Here is a 22,816-nt window from a genome sequence, read left to right as displayed (position 1 = left end):
GAGAACGTGTCTGATCATAGATATGGCTATGATATACTTGGTAAGTTTGTCTCTCACGGTCTTCTAAAATAGGGTAACTTCCCAAAAATGCTTGGAGAGTTTGTGACTTCTGAAAAAGTTTAAACTAGATTGGGTCATAAGTCGTACATTAATTAGAATTAAGAGAATAGGAATCCTCAATGAAAAATCTGATCCATTCGATAACATATTAGCATTAGGTGGATTTGGTTCGTCCAACATCACAATTGGAAGAGGTAGAGAGATCATCCAAATGCATGGCCATAATAAATTTGAGGTCCAAGATCAGCAAGATGCGTTCCTTCGATTGATCTCAATTTCAATTAGTAGGCCACAAAGATCTTTAATAAAAGGATTAACTATAAGAAAAAGATTCAGTAAGCTAGTAATTTCGAATTTACCTGGAGTCCTTACCATTCGGAATGCATATCATAAACGCAGAAGATTTAGGATTAGCAAAGAAGCCCAACAAGGGTTTAGCCACTTCAACGAGTTATAAACGGAGCACACCATGAAGAGCTTGAGGGCCCACGCCATATACATCTATTTACTTCTCAATTTATCTTATTTTATCTTAGTATAGTTTAGCTTAGATTTAGCATAGATTGCTAGCATCTACCGTCCACTGTTACAGTACCATAGGATTAGATTAAATGTCTACAACCCTAAAGTTGTTGGATCCTGATTAACTAAGTTCTTACTTAAGCGATCACGCCTATCCAGTTGCATCTTGCTAACCATTCGCTTCGATCGTTTGTTTTGACAAACGAGTCAGGTATTTATCTCTCGACTGCTTATTTCTCTAGGTTATTTTCAATATTCTGTCACGTATAATGGGCCACACATTCAATTAATGAAATTAACATTGTTAAGTCATCTTTATTTATTTGTTCATTTTCATTCTTTTAAGAAGCGTATTGCGATTATACTGATGAAAGAACAAGCACTTAGACATAAGATAAAAAATATCCATTCGGAATGGCTAACTCTTATCATGTCATAAGTCGCTTGATCGTTGATCACAATTGGTGATTGAGAGAATAGCTAGATCCTACGTCCAGTCTTTGATCAATCTAACTCAACGCGAGGGTACTCAAGGCAAGCCCATGCATCATAATCACACACAAAATCTAAATATAGACCCTCATATTTTGACTTTGTAAAGCAATGATAATATATGTTTACTTTTTTTCCTTTTACCTGCTCGACCCTTTCGTAGAATTATGATCATATGACTAACATTTCTTGCAGATATATGATTTCCTTAAAAATTGTAGGTCCCTTGAAGTAAAGATCTCATACGAGTGCAAGCGAGAGAAAGTTGACCCTTATCCAGATTTCCAAGATCGCAAGCCAATCATAGGAGTCATTCAAGTCAAAGGATTCATGATTCTTCGGCCTTACTAAACAGGTTTATGGTCCTAATTGATTGTGAACTATTACCTTGCCAAATCTGATGGTGGCGACTCCAACCATTTCAAACATATTATTTCAAACATATTATTATGGCTACCTTAGAAAGGTATTGCATAGCCAAGAAAGTCAAGACAAGATAAACAAACCATATACGTAGATCCATTGTAAACCTTAAAAAAAAAAAAAGATTAACTGCACATGATAATGCAAACACCATCCTGTGAAAATGCAGTCTTCCACTACGTGTAGTATATCTAGCAATGCATACACGCTTGTCTATAGGAAGGCATTCACACCACCATGATGTATATGTTTATCCATATTGTTCATCCATTTTACCAACTTATTTTAGGGCACCATTTCAAAACTGAAGCATATTCAAAGCTCAAGAAGACTACACCATAGGAAATGGTGGGGGTAATGATGTCCATTGTTAAACTTTTATAGGCCTCATAGTGATGTTTATTTGCAATCCAATCTATTCATAAGGTTACACGATATGGATTAAGGGAAAACACAAATATCAGGTTGATCTAAAACTTTAATGACTCCCTGGGAAGTTTTCAATGCTAGGCATTCAATTCACACTTTTCTTATAGTGTGGTCCACTTGAACTTCAGTTATGTTTCAATTTTGGGTTCATGTCCTAAAGTAAGCTCTTAAAATGGATGGATGGTGTAGACAAGACATGTACATGGTTGGCCCCATAGGTAGGGTGTTCAGTAAATGGTGTGAATAATGATGTCTACCGTCGAGACCTTTCTAGGAATCACTGTGGCCTCTAAGAAGTTTTCAAGGTCGGTATTCAATTCACACTTTCCTATGGTGTGGTCCACTTGAAATTTATATATACTTAAGTTTCGAGCTCTGTAACTAAAATTAGCTCATAAAATGGTTGGATCGGCACACATAAAACACGTGAAATTATAGTGGGCTCTCACCAAGTTTATTCAATATGTTCACTCACTTCTTCTATCTACTTTTTCATATCATCTTAGGGCATAGACCGAACATTGAAGCATATCCAAAGCTCAAGTGGATCACACCACAAGAAACAGTGGGAATAATGGTGTTCATGGTTGAAACCTTCCTAAGGCCCACAATGATTATTACTTGTCATCCAACCTGTTTACCAGTCATGCAGGTGCTAGCTTGTTCATAAGGTCATGCAATGAAGGGAAAACACAAATATTAGCTTCGTCCAAAACTTCCGTGTCATAAGCATTCTTTTCACCATATTGATTTTGCCTTCCATGTATATCAGCTAATTAACATTTTTCCTTATATATACATTGTATGGTCCTATAAAAATTCCATTGAGTTGAAGTAGAAGATGGTGAAATATGAAGAAATTTGTGTTCTAAGGCTTATTGCAGTTTTCATTATCACCGCTGGGCTTCCAACCATCACAATTTTAGTTATTGTCATTGCAAAGGCCGGGTGATCTGCGTGATAGGCCATCGTCGGCCTTTCCTGAACCGTAGGTGAACCTGTCCCTTTCTCCTAGAGGCCCTGACAATCCCATCATTGGATCATGAGTTTTCCTTTTGTTGCGGTATGTTTATAAGGTTATTGCTGTGTTTAGGGGTGTACACAAACTAAGTTAACATGCTCGCTCAACTCAAAAAAGCTCAATTTGACTTGGTTCATGGCTGAGTTCGAGCCGAGTCGAGCTGATTTTGTGAGCTTGAAAAAATTTCGAACCGATTTCAAGCTTGCCCAAGCTCGACTTGACTCAAATCAAACCCAAACTCGAATCGAACTAGTTCGGTGACTCGATTACTTTGATATTAATGTTGCTCACCAAGGGTTTAGTGAAATAACTCAACGAAGTGTCGGCTAGTAACCAAGAATGTACGTATATGAAACAAATACCATTTATTCTTAATTTTAATGTTGTCTATAAGGTGTTTGATGAAATATTTGTAAATAGCAGTTGCTGTTTTAAATACAGTGAGCTATGAAAAGTGCACAGCATGTGTCTGTAAAAATATCATGGAGGCAACGAGCCCAAGCTGCTGGCTGAATTGAGCCAAGCTAGCCAGTCAGGCTTGAGGACCGAGCCAAGCTGAGGTCAGCTAGTGGCTAGACCCTGTCGAGATGGCCTTAGCCCCCGTGCTCTCAAAATGTTTTCAACGGTAGTGCTATTCACGCCGGTTTCTTTGAATATACTTAAATTTTGGTTCATGCACTAAAACGAGTTGTTAGAACGGATGGGCTGCTGGGACGAAAGACATAAATCACGGTGGGCCCACAGAGTTTATTGAGTGCGCGTATTGAGTTACACGGTACAGGATCCTCTTCCCCTGGAGACAGGCCGGACGTCTGCCTGGATGGTGATTTAATCCACCGTACAAGGTTGCAAGCAAGCCAGACCTGGTCTCTCCGAACCGCATCCAGCCCCGCTCATCACACAGCCTCCAACAGTGCATCTACTCTGGCCCATTAACTAGGCCTATCAGCTAATCATGTATAGGCACGCCACGAAGTGTAGAAAGTAACGGTCCTCATTGAGCATAAACTCCTGCCCCACCAGGCACGTGTGCCGTTTGCGGACGTGCATGACGAGTCCCGCCCGCGCATTTCTCCGGTTCCGTAGTCACGAGGTCAAGAGCCTTCTTCCAGACACCATCGTGAAAAATGGCATTTTCAACCAACGCTCTTCCATCGTCACTCCTACCTCTGCAGTCCTCACCATCCCGTCCGCCCATCAAAACCCTCTCAAATGCCATCAAACCCCCTCTCTTCCTAAGACTGGCCCACCCCAAACCTAGGGTTTCCAAGATGCTCCCTCCCAAGGCCCTTTCTAAACCAGAGCTAGGGTTTCAGGCAGCCCTTAATCTCATCAAAGCTTCCCCACCCACATGGAAATCTGCAATTTTCAACAATCTCCTCATTTTCTTGGTGGGTTCTCCTATCCTCTTAGCCGGGCTGTCGATCTCTGGGATTGGAGCTGCATTCCTGCTTGGGACGCTGACCTGGCGGGCTTTCGGGCCGCCCGGGTTTCTTCTCGTCGCGATGTACTTTGTCATCGTGAGTGGAATTCCTATCTTGGTTTTCTGTAATATCTGTTTTTTTTTTTTTCCATCTGGGTTTGCTTTAATCCTCTCTTTAAGATAATAAAGAACTGATCCAGCTCAAAGCACTATAAGCTACTGCGCACCTTATTGGGGCACTTGGACAGTCCAATCACTGATCGGAACTCTCCATTAGGTCCATCATGCATTTCATGGGCCGCCTTGCAAAAACAACGCTGATTGGATGATCTGATCCATCCGTAAGTTGGCCTACTTTTTATGGCATTTCATTCTTCAAGCCATGGATGATATGATTAGAAAAAGATAATCAGTCCATGATGGGCCCCAATAAACAGATGTCTCAAATTGTTGATTGGACGCATTAATATGTAAAAAATCTTGATCATGCATTTCATAGGAAATTGATCGATGGTTAGAATGGTCCCATCACTGTGATTTTTGCATGTAATTGTAGACCATGAATTGGGCGATGGACCTAATAAATATTCTAGACAGATCAATTGGATCGTCCAAATGTCCATGATGCAACCGGAGCACTTTAACTTATAGTCTTGTAGTGCTCTAAGAGCAGTGGATCATTTCTGTTTTTGTTTTTAGGGCAAAGAAGATTATACATCAGATACTTCTATTATTTAATTTGGTTATTTTTATTGCCTTTTGCTGTGAACATGTGAAAGCCATAGAGACTTTTTGTATGTGGTGGGTTAATTCATCTCACTCTTCAATGTTATGATTTCACTGCTTTTCTTCCTTCTAGTCTATTTCATTATTTCAATTTGCGATTGAAATTCTAATTCCCAATCTCTCTCAGTTGCTTCTGTGATTATTCTGTTATGTAACTTTATTGATTTTGCTATTTTTTATTTTTTCTGTTTATTTCCACTGCGAGCATGCTAAAATGATCTAGACGGCTCTAGGTGCGTCTCAATTTCGACCCATTGCAATATAGTTCACCATTGTAAGCAAAATCACACCTAGTTCTCTGTAATTTTTCTGTTCTTGTTGCAGGTTTTGCTTTTTGGGTCTAGAATTTTTTTACGAACTGCTTCTATTTTGTAATGTTAGTCATTCATACTATTATTAATTTTGTTTCCGATAAATGTGCTAAGTTATAGTTTTGAAAATTGCAGAATTATTCATAGTTTTCCTATGGGTGCTCCTTAAGCTTGACATATAACATGAAAAATGCATGCTTTGGATTCATATGCTTTTAGCATGCAGGGTACGGCAGTGACGAAGTTGAAGATATCACAAAAGGAGGCTCTAGGAGTTGCTGAGAAGCGGAGGGGAAGAAGAGGACCAGGTAGTGTTATTGGTTCCAGTGCTGCTGGGTGTGTTTGTGCCTTCTTATTAATAAATGGGATTGGGGGAGAAGCATTCTCGCATTTATGGCGACTTGGATTTGTAGCAAGTTTCTGTACAAAGCTTAGTGATACGGTTTCCAGTGAGATGGGAAAAGCATATGGGAAAACAACGTAAGTCTGGTCCCAAGAGCTATACTTTTGTTGTTTCTTACCTCCCACTAACTGCAAATTTGAGCTATTTATAGCTAATTCTTCTGCTCAATGCTGAAAGTTTTTCCAAATGGTTTTGGTAAATGTCACATTTGAATGACTCTTAGTATGCCAAGGTAGTTCACCATCGTGTAGTGTCAACCTTGTGTGCTTTATTCACTTCCTCTGGTCATCGATGCATTGACGCTGTTCGATTTTACCCTATTAAGAAAGTGTTGTAATTTCTATGAGGCTATCCTTGTAATTTCTATCTATAATGAGGGTATTCTTGTAAACTATGCTGGAGAAGATCTCTAGGATCTTTCTACATGAGCTTGAGAATTCTAAAATCTTCCCAGATAGATTTGAGAAGCCTACATTAGCTATACCCATGTTAGATTGACCCGACGGGGTTTGGGCGAATGGCCATCATTGTGGGTTTGCTCCCCACAGACGCGGGTTCAATTCCCTTCCCCAGCATTATCTGATGCATGTGGTTGCGGGTGTGTGCATCCGCATGGAATAGTCTCGCCTCAAAATGAGGTGAGGACACCCTGACGTCATAGAGAGAGAGAGAGAGAGAGAGAGAGAGAGAGAGAGAGTAATGTTCTCTGCAGAAGTTTTGGTTAAGATATCTTTCTGTTTGTGTCATGCTAGATTTAATGATATTGATACCTCAGGTTATTGGTGTTTGCACATCCTTTCATTATGTCACTTGTTTCTAGTTCTCCATGGCTATTTGATCTACGGTGTATTGGGAAGTTATTTTTAAGTTTTTTATTTTCAGGTGACCATATTGGTGCAATTTATGGATGTGGATGTGGTTGTTGCCCATACCCAATGTCATGAAAATGTGTCATTTTTGTTAGGACATCATTACTGTAGTTTAAGTAACTTCGAATGATTGTTTTATTTTATTTTTGAATGGAGATTAAAATTTTAATAAAACAAGCTTAAGAAAATACAAAAAGCCAAGGATAACCCTCCTCATCACTCCACCTCAGGCCACAAGGCAACAACTGAAAATCTAGAAAGAAAACAACACAAAGAAACATAGAAAATGCCCTGACCATGAAAACAAGACGGGACGAATGAAAAACCCTTGAATCCTGATGCCATCTCATTTCCTTAAATACATGAGAAATGGGCATGCTCTGAAATCGGGCCTAGCCTTGCCATTGGTGAACTGAATGTATAACATGCCATAGGTAAGTCCTGAACCTTGATAACTACTGAATCTCCCTTTATCATTTGGCCTACAGAGTTTCCCTCTTGGAATTTGCTGTAAATACCTTTCAAACCAAGAAAAAAGAAAAAGAAAAAGAGAGAGAGAGAGAGAATGGAAGAAAAGGGAACTAAAAGGTTTGTATAAAGGGTTAGAAAATCAAGACTGGCATGATTAATCTTAAGTGGAGTTGGCTTGAGCAACCCCAAATGACAAATTTTGATCTATTCTCGAGGGAAGTGGGCTAGTTCTTTGAGTTGAGCCAGTGACCAAGTCTTACAAGGATTTCTACAAGGCCCTAGCATAAGTGAGCCACATGCAGATCCATGGAGTCTCCTGCATTTGGTTCAGCATTGAAGGTGCAGTCCTACCAATTGTTCCTTGGACTACTTACTGATATGGTCTGGTAAATGATATTTACCCTATGCCTTTTATTCACCTACCCTACCTTTTCTACTTTTGGTATTATAATACTTTCAGAAGTGTGTATCCTCCTCTGTATTACAATGCCAAATGTTGGAAAGGGTGTCTAAATCAAAAAGAGAGGGTGTAAACGTTAATTTTTAATAGTTAAGCCTAAAAGTGTAGATGGTTGCTTTTAGAGCACCATGACTGCTCATGGTTGTCTCTTTAATCACAGTGATGCACGTTTGAACAGAACATCATTTCCCATATATATAATTCATTATTTCTTTCCTAAAAGAAGTTTTTTTTAAAATTTTTTTAAAAACAATTGTCAGTATATCACATCCCATATTTTGGAGTGCAACATTTCTGATAAAATGGATATACAGCTTCTGAATGTATCAGATTGGTGATTCAAGAACAGGTATCTAGTCACAACATTTAAGATAGTCCCGAGAGGAACAGAAGGTGCTGTGAGTGTTGAAGGCACCGTCGCTGGACTTATAGCTTCAGTTGTTCTTGCTGCCATTGCTTGTTTCATGGGTGAGGTATAGTTGGTACCTCCTTTTATGTCTCCAAGTACTTCCCTTCTTATTTGGTTGAATATTCTCTATCTCGAAATTGCTTAGAAATTGCAAATAGCAGCTAAAATGGAAAATATGAAGACGCATAACCTGTTTCGAAGGAAACCAAATTTCCATCGACCATTCAAAAACTCAAAGAATGCCTTCAGTTTTTAGGTATAGGCATGTAGCAACTAGTGAGTACTTGCCTTCGCAGCTTCCGTCAAGGACGTGTCGTTGAGGATGCTGATCATCAGCTTATTGGACCCAAACTATCTAGAAAAATATGTGGCAAATCTCAGAAGCTGTCTTTTCCTTTAGTCAAATGAACAAATCACCAAAAAATTTAAACTTAGAGAGAAAAAGAACCATTTCCTTCCCAAGTGATATGATAGTCTGAGGTGTGCCTAATTTCTTTTGAAGAACGTTCATTGCCATCATGCTGATTTAAAGGAAATGGTTTCCCTATTTCATAAATTATTCATTCTGTCAGATTTCCGCAAGGGATGCCATCTTTCCAAGAATCAATATACCTGTAAAATAATACCTGTTTATAAACACCTGTAAAAGGCCCATTTGGAAGTCCCCCCAATATGCAGGAAGAATTGATACCCACTTTGTTATCAAAAGTTGATGCTCCCAAGAAGTAGGACTTCTTTCGGTTCTAAAACGATGAGTGAAAATTAGGAGGATGGGATGGTGAAAACATTCCAGCAAATGATGGAAAAGATGGATGCTGTGATGAGTTGGTTTGATGCTTATTAGCCAAATGGAACCACAAGTGCGGTACACAATATATATATATATCAAGGTGATAATGAACAGTAGTTTTTGAAAATTCATCTCTGAGACGTTGGTAACAAAAATTTTGAAGTTGGGATAATTTCCAAATTCTGAAGAACATCCAACTCAATGATCCTTTTAAAGCATTCATTTGGAGAAAATAAAAATACTTAGCAGATGTGTGGTGCAAAGTCGCTTCCACAGTTCATTCTTCTTACAAGACCTTGAATATAACATCGAAAAGTCATCCACGATACAAAGAATACATACTCGGGATGATAGAAAGTTCACAAGGAAGCCCGTGCACGTCCATAACTCTTTAGAAGAACAAGAGAAATCAAGATCTGGAGGAAATGTTAACAGATGAATCTTTGGGCAGTCAACAAGTGGATCAGAAGACCAATTGACAAAAGAGTTTGCAGGATTAGATGAAAAGTTGACAAATGGATTGATAGAAGTGACGGGCGAAGGAAGGAATTGGGTCCTTACTGTGGACAATCTTATCAAGAGGGGATGTTTATTCCAAACATTTGCTTCATGTGTATGAAGGATGCAGATGCGGAGTCCGTCGATCACCTGTTCATCCTCGATCACCTGTTCATCCATTCCGCCTTTGCTAGAAAGATGTGTGTGTAGCCATACATATGGAATAGAGAATGAGATTATTATTATTTTTTAATTGCTTGTTTCCTGTGTTGGTACTGTATTGAGAGACTTGTGATTATATTAATTTTCAAATTGGAATTGAAAAGAACATAACTGCAAATGAGGATTACTTCCTCATTGTGCATTTTGTGACTTCCTCTTAATTCAATTGAATTTTCACAATTCAGTTGCTTCTGCATTCAAACATATACTCTTAGGGGGTGTTTGGCGCGTGGAATTAAGTGGTATTAAGTGGGATGGAATTGACTATACCACCAATTAAATCCCACACCGTATTTGTTTTACCAGGTATGTATGCATCGGAAAATGAGCCATGTATTGCGGAGGATTACAAAGAATTCCTTGGAATTGTATGAGTCTTTTCAAATCCATTTGAAATTTGAAATGTAGCATGCCATCCCACCCATGCTCTGTGACGATCCAACTAAGGAGTATGTTGATCTCAGCAAGTTCTGTGGGCCACACCATTATATCTGGAATATATCCAAACCATTCATCCATTTTTCAAGATCATTTTAGGGCATGAGCCAAAAAATCAGGCAGATCGAATGCTCACATGGACCACACCACATAAAGCAATGCGGATTGAACGCCTACTATTGAAAAGTTCTCGAGGGTCACAGAAGTTTTGGATCAAGCTGATAATTGTGTTTTCCCTTTTTTCCAAGTCTATCTAATCTTATGAACAAGTTTGATAGTTAAAAATACATCACGGTGGGCCTTAAGAAGGTTTCAATTGTCAATGTCATTATCTCTACTACTTTCTAGTGTGGTCCATGTAAGCTTTTGATTTTCTTTATTTTTAGACCCATGTATTAAACGATCACGGAAGATGGATGGACGGTGTGGATATAACACATACATCACAGCGGGGTCCAAATAACTTGTTGAAATCAATACAGTAAGAAAGCCTGCGACATTTCCAAATAGTGTCAACAAGTGGACGGTGGGATTTACTGATCCCATCTCTCAATCCAAACATGATTTCAGATGAATCCTAGGATTTAACTTTTCAATCTTTACAATCCAAACATAACACACACAATATCCACAAAACCATGGGATTTGCGGACAAACCATGACACCATGTCATCATTGCAAAATATCAATTCCATCCCACTTAATACCACTTAATTCTACGTGCCAAACACCCCCTTAATGTATCAGCAAAGATACTGATTGTACTGTGCTATGGTGTTGCAGGTAAATGTACCAGAAGCTATTATTTGTGTGATGGCTTCCCAGATTGCAAATCTCGGGGAGAGTGTGATTGGTGCTGCACTCCAAGATAAGGAGGGGTTTCGATGGGTAAGCAAATATGCGCATGCCCACACACACACACAAAGTGACAGAAACAGGAAAAGACTTCCAAGGATGAAAATTTTCCTCTAATAACAGGAATGGTCCAAATGGCCATTGTTTGACTGAAGATAGCTAGGATCAGAGGTTGCCTGGACTGGATTCTTTCATATTAAGAGAGGCAGCTTGTAAATGTTTAATATGGCTTTTGCTGATTAATCTATGCCTGTTACAAAATCCTAGGAATCTGGCACACATGTATGAGATCCATACTGTTCATCTACTGGGCATTAACATAATGGGGTGTGCCCCAAAATCATACTGTTTGGAGAGCTTTGCTAGGCACACATGCATGTACTAGGCTGCTCATGCACACACTAACATGTCCCAGTGTAGTGTACAAGTGCAGTATCCAAGCAGTGCATCAGTTGGTTTGACAGTGTTGTTGCTCTTGCATGGAAATCAATCTGTTCAATTCAGCAGGTGGGCCATGATTTTAAAAGCAGCTGAATTGATAAAAACACTTCGGCCATGTGTTCTTTCAGCAGTATTTGTTTCATATACTGTAGCCACCTGACGAGTGGATAATAGAACCTGATTCTTGGGCAAGAGCAACTACATAGAGATACCACCTTAATGAATGGGGATTGGTTCTCATAACAATTTGCTGTGCTGGTAGATGTTTCTCCTGTACATGAGCTGCCTTGTACATACGTGTTTGCTTAGCAAAACCTCATTTGGATGATCCTTGCCACCAATTAACAGATTTTTTAGGATTAAAATGGATGGTAAGAAAGAAGTCCAACTAATGGACTTGGACATTCAAAGGGTAAAAGTCTTCCATAGGCAACTAGGATCATTTGACGCCTTTTTTTAGGGCATGAGTCATGAATCATAACCCATCCACAGTACATCCTAACTGATGAACGCTCCAGATTTTGTGCATGCATGCCATATACAGAGACAAGTAACTGGTGAGCAAGATATGTGCACTTAACACCGTACTGTCGCTGTCTGCGGGAAAAAAAAAAAACCCTTCAAGCAAACTTTCATCAAAGCAGAATATCCACAAAAGCATCTGACCCATTTCATCTCCATTTTGCAGCTTAACAATGATGCTGTCAACGTGATCAACATCTCCCTTGGCAGCATATTGGCTGTTGTGTTGCGGCAGATCATGCTCCAGAGCTAGTATCATCAGTTAAGTAGGAACATGTTCTCCGTCATCACCTTTGATTTCTCTCTTTGGATTGGAGCTCATGCTGTTTGAATTTCTCTCTAACTATTTTCCACATGGCCAACGGGTTACTCGCTTTAATCTACAGATGTGATGAAATGGGCTGTTGGAGAGGTGAGCATGGGATGTAAGCCACTATAGTCATCGAAGCATGGAACCTGTGATGACATTGAAGTTGTAGCAGGAAAATTTATTCCAATGTCTCTCTTTATTGATGATGCCACAGAATCGGAGCTGTAAGTTTAACTTGATTTGCAAGGATTGATGAGAGAGAGCATCATCTCGTTTTTTCTTCTCAAACTTCAGTCAAGGATGTTAATGCGCTCCACATTAACCATAATTTTAGACGAAAATGCCCCCAACAATTCAGAGGAGAAGTATTTAAAGATCCAACCGTTCCAATAGGCGATTTTAGTTGCGTCAGAAATAAATCCCTTGCGGTCATTTTCTGTTTTCTGGCACTCAAATGCTCGTTCTTATATATATATATATAGAGAGAGAGAGAGAGAGAGAGAGAGAGGCATGCTCACGTGCTGACCTTTGCACATGTGTCATGGGCGTCTAATCCGAACCGCCCATGTGATGCAGCATCCCATAAACCCGAAGGGACTAATTTTCACCTTGATCTAAAATTCCGGTGGGGCGTAGCAAAGAGAGATGCAAATCAAAATCAAGGGAGAAAACTGTTTTCATTTTTCATGACCCAGGTTTCATGGGGTGCTGCATCACGTGGACCGTTCTGATTTTGGACTCACATCACGCATGCTGAGTTATCAAAAAGTTCAGTTCTGTGCGAACTGGTGCACAGGTGAGCATTCGAGGTGAAAATTGATCCCTTGGGTTTCATGGGATGCCGGATCACATGGACCGTTCGGATTAGACACCCATGACACGTGTGCAAATGTGCACACGTGTGCAAATGTGCACACGTGTGCAGGTTAGCATGCCTCTCTGCCTCCATGTGTGTGTTACTGTTTTTATTCGTGAAAGTTTGGGGTTAATCTAGGATACGCAGCACGTACATGCTTGATCCAGACCATACACATTGTGGCCCCCAATGTTGGATTGGCCATGGTAAAAAAAAAGGGGGGGCGGTAAGGAGACCTAGTGTCCATTCAAGAGGAGTCTTGCTGTTCGAAGTAACTGTTTCTGGTGTGGGGTCCATCCAACAGGTGCAGTTAGTGGTTTTGGATCGTGTACAGTTTTCACTGGTACGACATGTGTTGTTTCATTTTTTTTTCTATCTCTTTGTCCCCATTAAACACTGACATATTGGGAAGGAAAAATGAGAAAAGAAGAGGGTAAAAAAATATATATTTTAGATAAGACCCATTTTCTGGAAGTAAGGACTCCACGGCTTTTAGCTCATTGCTCTTTCCCTATCATATGTTGGAAAATGAAGTCCGACCTGTTCTTGGAAAATGGATATATGAATTTTCTTTTACTAATTTCAGTGCCCGTGTTGTTGTTCCTCAGCATCTATAATTTTTAAAGGGGGGATTGTTCTTATGATGCTTGGGCCATGCCATGCCATGCATGCGTCTGTCCACCTGGCAATGATGACTTTTTACTTGATGGTGATTGGAAGATCCTAACCATACCATAGTTTGTCAGTTTTGCTTGGTTGATTTTGAACTGTTGATGGCAGCCATGGTCCGGCTCGCACCCTCCCTATGATTTGTTGCATGATGGGTCCACATTTGGTCATTTTGCTTGAGAACGTGCAGATTTCGACGACCCAGGCTATCCGGGATGGGGGCCACCATGTTGGACGGTCCGACTGTGGAAGACATTTTCCACAGTAACCGCGGGTGGGATCAGGTGCGGCCCTGACTGTGGGGCCCACCTTGATGTATGGATTGTATATCCCAATTTACGAGCTTATTTTAGGGGATGAACCCAAAATAAGGTATTGGTATTGATTCCCAACTGAGATTTGGATCTGCTTCATTTTTGGGCTCCGTTCCCTAACGGATGGATATACAATACATACATCGGGGTGGGGCCCAGACACCGTGTTCGGTGAGGCCAGGGCTATGCCTAATCCGCTCTCTTTACTGATATTTTAAGGTGGGGCTGGTTATATAAATGGTTGTGTATAGTGGAGAGTGGTGGTTAGAGTAGCGCAAATCAGAAATTTCATTGATTGATTTCACTCCTTAGGAGCAGAAAAATCACAGAGGTTTTAGATTTGTTAACAGTTAAGGATATGTCCATGAAGTGGCCCACCCCAAAAGCTCCTTTACTCAAGACTTCTCTCATTGAACTTAGAATACCCTATCCAGAACTTTTCCTTTGCTGATCAATAGCTCAGAACCATGGGCACGTGTCTCACTTTGTTACCATTCATTGGTGGTGGGCTATAGGAGCGGCAATGGGCTGGCATAGGGCCCATCCATAACTGTAAGTTAAAAGAGTGAAATGATCAGCGGCTTGAAATATTCCAATCTATCGAAATTTACGGGGTATCCTCTCCATCCCCAATGACTCCCATTACAACAACGGTTTTGTTCACTTAGATATGGGCCCTGGATCCAAGTGCTTTAAACTATGGGAGCTACCTCAAAGGTGTCTTTAGGCCATCCTTTTTTTTTTTTTTCGTTTTTTCTTTTTTTTTCTTTGTTTTTTTTTTCTCACAGTGGTCCACTTGATGATTAAACTGGGCTGAGCTAGTCGTCATTGGCATGGCCTTGGCCCAGGCACCAGGTCTAGATTTCAAGCCTAGGCCTGGCCCTCGGGCGCTCAAGCCTTAGAACTGAGGGCTGCATAGCCCATCCCATCGCTACCCCTAGTGGGCCAGAGCTGTGGTTCCCACCAACTTGTCTAGAAGTGAGCAGGAAATGTGCGTTGGGATTTCCCCCCATCCAGATCTTTTCACATATATTACTGTTTATGCGTGATCAATCTTACACCGTCCATTTCCGAAAGGATTATTATTATTATTATTATTATTATTATTATTTATTTATTTATTTTGGAGATGGTGGTGTAGGATGGCAAACCATTTTTGACATGGACAGCGGATTTTCCACAATACGCCTAATCAAAGTGTATTTGAGAGAGACGATCTAGTGGGCTGTGTATGGATTGTGAAACCTTCTCATGTACCTAGTTTCCTGTGGACCCATTGACATTGTCATCACCCATTTGGACCATAGAAATCAAAGTGATTGGGTGGCCGTAAAAATCTGTGCTTCACATATCTTCTAAGAACATGACGGGACGGTTTTGATCACCTGATTACTATGATTTTTTTGATGCAGCCTATGAGGAATTAGAAAGATCAAGTGGACGGTCCAGATTAATAACATAAGCTACTAACACCTGTCCAAACGCAACTAGGTGCACGGGAACGTTTCTGATGCCCTGCGTACCAGATCATTTTATCAATGGTAAATTGGAATGTACTCCGTTGGTAAATGGTAATGCAGAACACGGCACCCACGTGTGTATACTGGCAAGATTCCGTGAGCCCACCATGATGTATGTTTTTATCCACGCCGTCTATTCATTTTTCCATAACAATTTAGAGGATAAACTAGCAAATGAGCCAGATCCAAAACTCAGCTCGACCACACCACAAGAATAAGTGGAGATAATGATGCCTGCTGTTGAAACCTTCCTAGGGCCTACCATGATGTTTATTTGTCATCCAATCTCTTCATAAGATCAAGATCACATAGACATGGATGAAGGGCAAAAACAAATATCAACCTGATCCAAAACTTTTGTTTTCCTTCGGAAGTTTTCAATGGTAGACGTTCGATCCTCACTGTTTCCTGTGGTGTGGTCCACTTGATCTTTGAATCTTGCTCATTGTTTAGCTCGAAAATGGACTGCGTGGATAAAACACATACACCATAGTGGGGCCCACAGAGTTTTGCCACGTATACACAGTACCAACGTTGGTGCTGTGTTATGCACTACGTAATCCGTATTCAAACTGCAATGGCTATTACTATATCAGCTGCAACATGTACAACATTTAAAATTTGTACTTCTTTTATAAATGTAGTAAAAAAAAAATGCTGACCGTTGCACCACAGACCCATGAATATCTTGTGAATCATTTTCTTCAAGAAAAGCAAATTAAATTGCATTGAGAACGGAATCTTTGCCCATCCAAGAGGCTAGATGCAGGAACTGATAACAGCGGGGACATTCCTGTCATTTCCTACTCATTTTCTCTTCCTCCTTTGGGTAATTATCATCTACGATCCTGCCCCTTGAAGACTCTCTTTACCTCCTTTTCACTCTTTCTGACCCTACCTAGTTTTCAAAATCTCATCAATGCCCATCCCATCACTTCTATCACATCCCCCCCCTCTCTCTCTCTCTCTCTCACACACACACGAAAACCACCAACCCAAGAAGCTCAAAACAGCAAAAAGAGCACCCACGAAGCCTCCCCAACTCTTTCCAAAACCCCACCCCATCCCCACCAGTCAAAGCTTCCAATGCAGTCTCCTCATCTCCCATACCTACTCTCTCTCTGTCTCCTACTCCTACAACACATCCCATCACCCTCCACTTCCCTCTCTTCCACCCATGAAAACAACCAGTCTCAAGATCTCCATTCCATGGATATGGACATCCACCCCCTTGAAAAGGACACCCTCTTCCACATCATGGAAACCATGTCATCTGACAGGAAATGGAGACTCACCAATCCAAATCCATGCAGCCCAGGCCCTTCATGGCCTGGCATTGAATGCAAGCAAGGCAATGACAACCACCTCCATGTCTCAAGGCTGGATTTTGGGACATCACCCAACCCAACCTGCAAGAAAACAGCTACCTTCCCACCACAAATCTTCAACCTCCCTTACCTCCAATCTATCTTCTTCTTTAACTGCTTCACCCACACCAAAACCATCCTCTCAATCCCACCCCACAAACCTAACTCTACTCTCACCCAGCTCAGCCTCAGATCAAACCAGGCACTATGGGGGCCCATCCCACCCCAAATCTCCACCCTACAATCCCTACAAATCCTTACCCTCTCACAAAACCGCCTTCATGGGAAGATACCTGAAGAAATCTCTACACTCATCTCTCTTTTGCACCTTGATTTGAGCTACAATTTCCTCACAGGAAGAATCCCACCTCAGGTAGGAAACCTCAGGAACCTTGTAGGCCTTGATTTCAGCTATAATTCTCTAACAGGCAGCATCCCTGAAGGAATTGGAGACATGGGTCTTCTTCAGAAGCTTGATTTGAGCTCAAATTCGCTGACTGGTGGGGTTCCAGACAGCTTAGGGAAGCTCAGCTTCTTGGTGTTCATGGCCCTGAGCAACAACAGGTTGAAGGGGAGATTCCCTACAGGGCTGGAAAAGCTGCAGAACCTTCAGTATTTCATCATGGATGACAATCCCATGTTCACGCCATTGCCTGCTGAGATTGGGAGTTTGGTGAGATTGCAGGAGCTGAGGCTTGCAAATTCAGGGTATTCTGGTGGAATCCCAGCCAGCTTTTCCCAGCTTTTGAACCTCAGCACCCTGTCATTGCAGAGCAACAGGCTGACTGGTGGGATTCCTGAGGGGTTGAGCAGGCTATCTCACATATACCATTTGAATCTGAGTAGGAATCTACTCAGTGGTGTTGTGCCATTTGATGCTGGATTCTTGAAGAGATTGGGGAGAAATATGGATTTGAGTGGGAATCCAGGGCTGTGCTTGAATGGGTCTGAAGGTTTTGAAGGTGTGAAAATCGGCATCGGTGTCTGCGGTAGTAACAGAACAGGGTCTGTAATTCATCCATTGAAGAAGTCTGGAGCTCCACCTGGAGTCTGTAATTTATGCAATTTGGTGGGGTTTTGGGGTGTTTGGGTGCTCTACATGAGATTTTTGTAGGTGGGTTTTTTGTTTTTTGTTTTTTTTCTAATTTTCTGTTCTGTAGTTCCTTCTCTGACTGTGATTCTTTTGTGGGTCTGTTTTGAAAGTAGCGAAAATTGCAGAGAGAGAGAGAGAGAGAGAGAGAGAGAGAGAGAGGTCTAAATTCCTGTAGCTTCTGTTGAGTGGGCTTCTCTTCTTTGAGATTTGGAGGTTTTAGGGGTGATTTTCACAGCTTTTGGGGGTTTGTTTTTCTCAGGGATTTGATTTTTATTCAGAAGAAGAAATATATATATATGTATTAGAAATCGTGGTTGTATATTAAGATAAGGAGGATTTTAGCAGAAGTTGGTCTATTGAGCTGAAATCAGCCGCTACTATTTGTATATTCCATTTTCTTAGTTGAAGGTCATTTTGGTCTTTTAAGAAAAATCTGGGGATGTTTTTATACTCCGGCAGCCTATGATGCTACCTGGAATTCTATCTTGTTTTTTTCTTTTTCTTTTTCACACACGCACACACCCCCCACACACTCACGCCCGTAGTGGGATTTCACCACCTATGGATGCTCGAACCCTTGACCGGGTGTTGAAACTCCGGAGAATCCACCACCCGAGCAAGAGGAAGGATCCGGCACCTAGAATTCTACCTAACCAACAGTCCCAAAATTAGATTAGTTGAGCAATATTGACCTCTTTATTTATTTATGATACATCAGAACTAGGACCCATAATTTGGCCAGTTCAACGTGAATTAAGTGTGTGCCACTACGTGAGTGGTCCAGCGTATCGTCTATCGGATTCTGCCAGAGTATCGAAGTTTTCCTTGAAATCTGATGGAGCGGGAAGATCCAAAACATGCGCGCGGCGACTGTAGATGTGGTGTGACGTAAGTTGACTCAGTTCAAATCGTGGGGCCCACCTTAGAGTGGTCATAGCTAAAGTCTGACGGACTGGATGATCCTCTGATTGATGGATGTTAGTTTGTAGTTTTCGTTTCAACCATCCATCTGATGAACGCTGCTCCAATTATCAAATTTTTCTGAGTAATATTTTTAGTTACTGCCTCTACTATTTTAGGAACGGCCATTTCAACGGTTGGGATTGAGATAACGCGTGCGGAGCGTACAGTGGATAGGTGCAGGCGTGTGGATAGTCACTCTGCCCGCGCAGGAAACAACTGTACGGAATCTAGGTCGGTTTCAGTCCATACGAGTGGGGCCATTTTTCTTTGATCCAAACCGTTGATTGTGGTCCCCACTAAGGATGGTCCATAATTCAGAAATCTCTCGTAGCCTCTGAATGGATGGCCAACAAAGAAATAATTAAGAAGAGATACAGCATCCTTTCACATCCGCGTCTGAAAGGATCTTCCAATCTTGGGTTTTTTTTTTTTTTTTTGCCTGGGCATCTAAGGTGAGTCCCATCATATCAACGCTCTGGATGACTAAACCATGCACAGCACAATCATTGATTGTCTATATAAAACTTGATGATGTAATGGCTTATATGTAGTTCCACGTGCCTAATGGACGCAGATTGCGGGGTGACTCAGCATCACGTAGCCTCGTGGTGCTAGGACTCTGTGGGGCTCGCCGTGATGTATATGTTTTATCCACTCCGTCCATACGTTTTTCCATCTCATTTTAAATAAAAACACAAAATTGAAGTAAATCTAAATCTTAAGTGGACCACACTACAGGAAAAGGTGGGGATAGTAACATCAACCGTTGATTCAAAGCAAATCGAAATCTTCATTAGGCCCACGGTGATGTTTATTTGTCATCCAACCTGCTCATAAGCTCACGGACCTGGATAGAGGGAAACACAAATATATGCTGGATCCAAAATTTCTATAGCCCCAGGAAGTTTTTAACTGTAAGCATTTAATACCCACTGTTTTCTATGCTATGGTCCACTTGGGATTTGGATCTGCTTCAAGTTTGGGCTCATGGTCTAAACTGAGGTGGCAAAAAGAATGTATGGCATGGATAAAATGCATACATTACGGTGGGCCTGTAGCTACGTGGTATTGGGATCACCACACCCAAATGTCCGCTTCATTGGATGTTCAGAACCATCCGATCAACAACTCGCCTTTGGTTGGTTCACAAAATCTGGTTGGTTTGGATCATCTGGTAGGTAAGATTTGGCCCGCGAATCCAACATTCTCGACGAATGGACAATTACCATCAGCCTACCCGGGCGATCTGATCAAGTGGACCCTGACCATTCTATTCAATATTTTGATCTTGGCCATTGATGAGGACGAGTAATTATCGAAAATACTACTGCATTTCTCGAGTTACAATACAACAGATAACGGTGCAGAATTTTTGCTTTCCAAAATGGAAACAGATCTTCTTATAGGACGTGACAATGACGCTCTCAGTGAGGCCGATGCTTTTTGCCACGTGGACGGTCAAATCACCGAGCTGGACCACCCATTGGATTATCACAACTTTTCATTGGCCATGTGAAAAGTCCGGCTCTAGCTGGGAACGGGCAGGAGCTTTGAGTGGCCACCGTGATTTATGGGTCTTATCCACACCGTCCATTCATTTTTACTTATCATTTTAAGCTATGAGACAAAAAATAGGCAAATCTGACGCTCAAGTGTACTATAAAATGGAGATTAAACTCTTACCATTAAATACTTCAGGGCTCCTACCAAAGTTTTAGATGGAGCTGATATTTGTGTTTTTTTTTTTTTTTTTCGGTCCAAGTCCAAGTAACTTTATGAATAGGTTAGATGGCAAATAAACATCACCGTTTACCCTAGAAAAGTTTCAATAGTGATTATCATTATCACCACTGCTTCCTGTGGTGTGGTCCACTTTAGCCTTGGATCTGCCTCAATTTTTAATTTTTAATTTCTGCCTAAAATGATACCAAAAATTGGATAGACGGTGTGGATAAGACCAACACATCACGGTGGCCACTCAATGCTTCTATTCGTTCCCAGCTGCAGATGGCTGGGGGTAGGACGCAATCCGCGTCCGCTGATTGGAGGGACTCCCTCCAATCAATGTCATGCAAACGTGGTTTGAAATGAGGTAGCAGATTAAGCGCGAACCGGCATCACCGAGCAAACCGCGACCCTGCCGGGCCCACCTTTTTGTATGTGTATTTTATTCACGCAGTCCATCCGTTTAGCAGATGATCCCAACCGTTAAAAGCTTCCTCAATGGTAATATGCCATCCAACCCGTTGATAAGGTAAGGAGGGAAAAAGCAAATATTAGGTTGATCTGAAACTTTTGTGGCCCACTATAGGCTTTTACCGATCACTTATCGCCATTTCTTGTAGTGTGGTATATCTTAAATAATTTGGATTTGATTCAATATTTTTATCTCATGGCCCACCATAAATTTATATCTGCTTTTTTTTTTTTTTTTTTCTCATGCCCTGAAATTTTTATCTCACAGCACCACCTTAAATTTGTACCGTTCATTTTTTGTCTCATGCCAATAAATGATTTGAAAAAACATGGTGCGATATACCTAACATGCATTAAGGTGGGCCCACGGTCAGGGCCCCACCTAGTCTGTGCTCCCTTGAAACAAAAAGGCCCATTACGCAAGCGTCCTCCGATCAATATATATTTTTTGTAGAGACCCATGACAACGGACGTGGTTTGGCTGGTCAACCCAACATCAGCCAACTAAAGTAGCTGCTGTCAAAGTTCTCTGTGGGCCCTACCATGATGTATTTTTTTTATCCACACCATTTATTTTATTTTTTTTAGTTCATTTTAGGGCATGATAGGCTCCGGTAAATCCTGTTCACCGTATGTTCACTTTTAAAAACTTCCCAAGGCATCCTGTAACGTGTATTTGCCATTTAACCTGATGAAATGTCAAACAAACCTGAATAAAGGAAACATACAAATATCATAATTCAAAACTTGCGACCCTCAAAGTTTTTAATGGTAAGCATTAAATTTCTACTGTTTGTTGTGGTATGGTCCACTTGATATTTGGATCTGCCTTATTTTAGGGTTCATGCCTGAAAATAAGCGGACAAAATGGATGGACCTCAGGGATAAAACACATACATTATGGTGGGGCTACAGAGCTTTGACACCAGCTAACTGCGTCGTGTTGGGTTCACCAGACAAACCACGTCCCATGAAACTGGGTCGAGCCTGATTGACGGTACAGATTGATAAATTGACCGTTGACGTTCACGTGTCTTAAAGAGGAAAGTTTTGATACTCACGGGGAAAGTGACGGAGATACGTAGGCACTATGATATTGAACAACTGGCATTCAAATTCTAATTGAACCGTTCAATTTAAAGGTCAAAGTTTAGATATATCATAAACAATAAATTACAGTTCTTTACTTATATCTAACAATCAGATTGATGGACATTTATTGGACGGTCTCAAAAATGAAACTTATCCAACGATCCCATTTCAACAAACAAGTACCCACGAATCAGAGGTTAAGATTCTTCAACCAATATGATTTTAGCTTGTGATTTTATTACAGTGGTTTCCACAATTTTGGCATGTCATTCTATTAGGCACATGGCCCACTAATGATATCAGCACCATCCAAACATTGTCCATGTAAATCAATGGTTAAAAATCATTGGTTAGTCACTTAGACATGATCTTGTACTTGTGGCCCATCCTAGACTAGGAATTTCATCATTTTTGGGCAAAACATAGATTTCAGCATGCTTATCATAACCATTGTGTCAAAAATAACATATCTAACTAATTAGAGATACTAAAGTTGATTTAGTAACTAAATTCAAACTCCAGTAAATATAAATATGCCGTAAATAAGTACTTTTGGATTGAAGTTTATTCACACCCCCAGGTGCCAAACAC

At 40.9% G+C, this 22,816-nt stretch overlaps 2 protein-coding genes across 2 annotated transcripts; both read left to right on the top strand.

The window, feature by feature from the left end:
* Positions 1 to 3,920: 3,920 nt before the first annotated feature.
* On the top strand, positions 3,921 to 12,434 carry LOC131245492 (protein VTE6, chloroplastic). Its single transcript, XM_058244995.1, has 5 exons — positions 3,921 to 4,467; positions 5,694 to 5,947; positions 8,020 to 8,143; positions 10,811 to 10,915; positions 12,012 to 12,434. Exons 1-5 carry the CDS (start codon positions 4,075 to 4,077, stop codon positions 12,096 to 12,098), a joined length of 963 nt encoding a protein of 320 aa, XP_058100978.1. The 5' UTR covers positions 3,921 to 4,074; the 3' UTR covers positions 12,099 to 12,434.
* A 3,693-nt stretch (positions 12,435 to 16,127) lies between these two features.
* LOC131245491 (receptor like protein 29) lies at positions 16,128 to 18,386 on the top strand. Its single transcript, XM_058244994.1, has one exon. The coding sequence runs from the start codon at positions 16,601 to 16,603 to the stop codon at positions 17,993 to 17,995; it is 1,395 nt and encodes a 464-aa protein (XP_058100977.1). The 5' UTR covers positions 16,128 to 16,600; the 3' UTR covers positions 17,996 to 18,386.
* The last annotated feature ends 4,430 nt before the right edge of the window (positions 18,387 to 22,816 follow it).

This window comes from Magnolia sinica, chromosome 5 (genome assembly GCF_029962835.1).
Source record: "Magnolia sinica isolate HGM2019 chromosome 5, MsV1, whole genome shotgun sequence".
Lineage (NCBI taxonomy): Eukaryota > Viridiplantae > Streptophyta > Magnoliopsida > Magnoliales > Magnoliaceae > Magnolia > Magnolia sinica.
The sequence above is the reverse complement of the archived record's forward strand: the minus strand, read 5'-3'. Positions and strand labels throughout refer to the sequence as shown.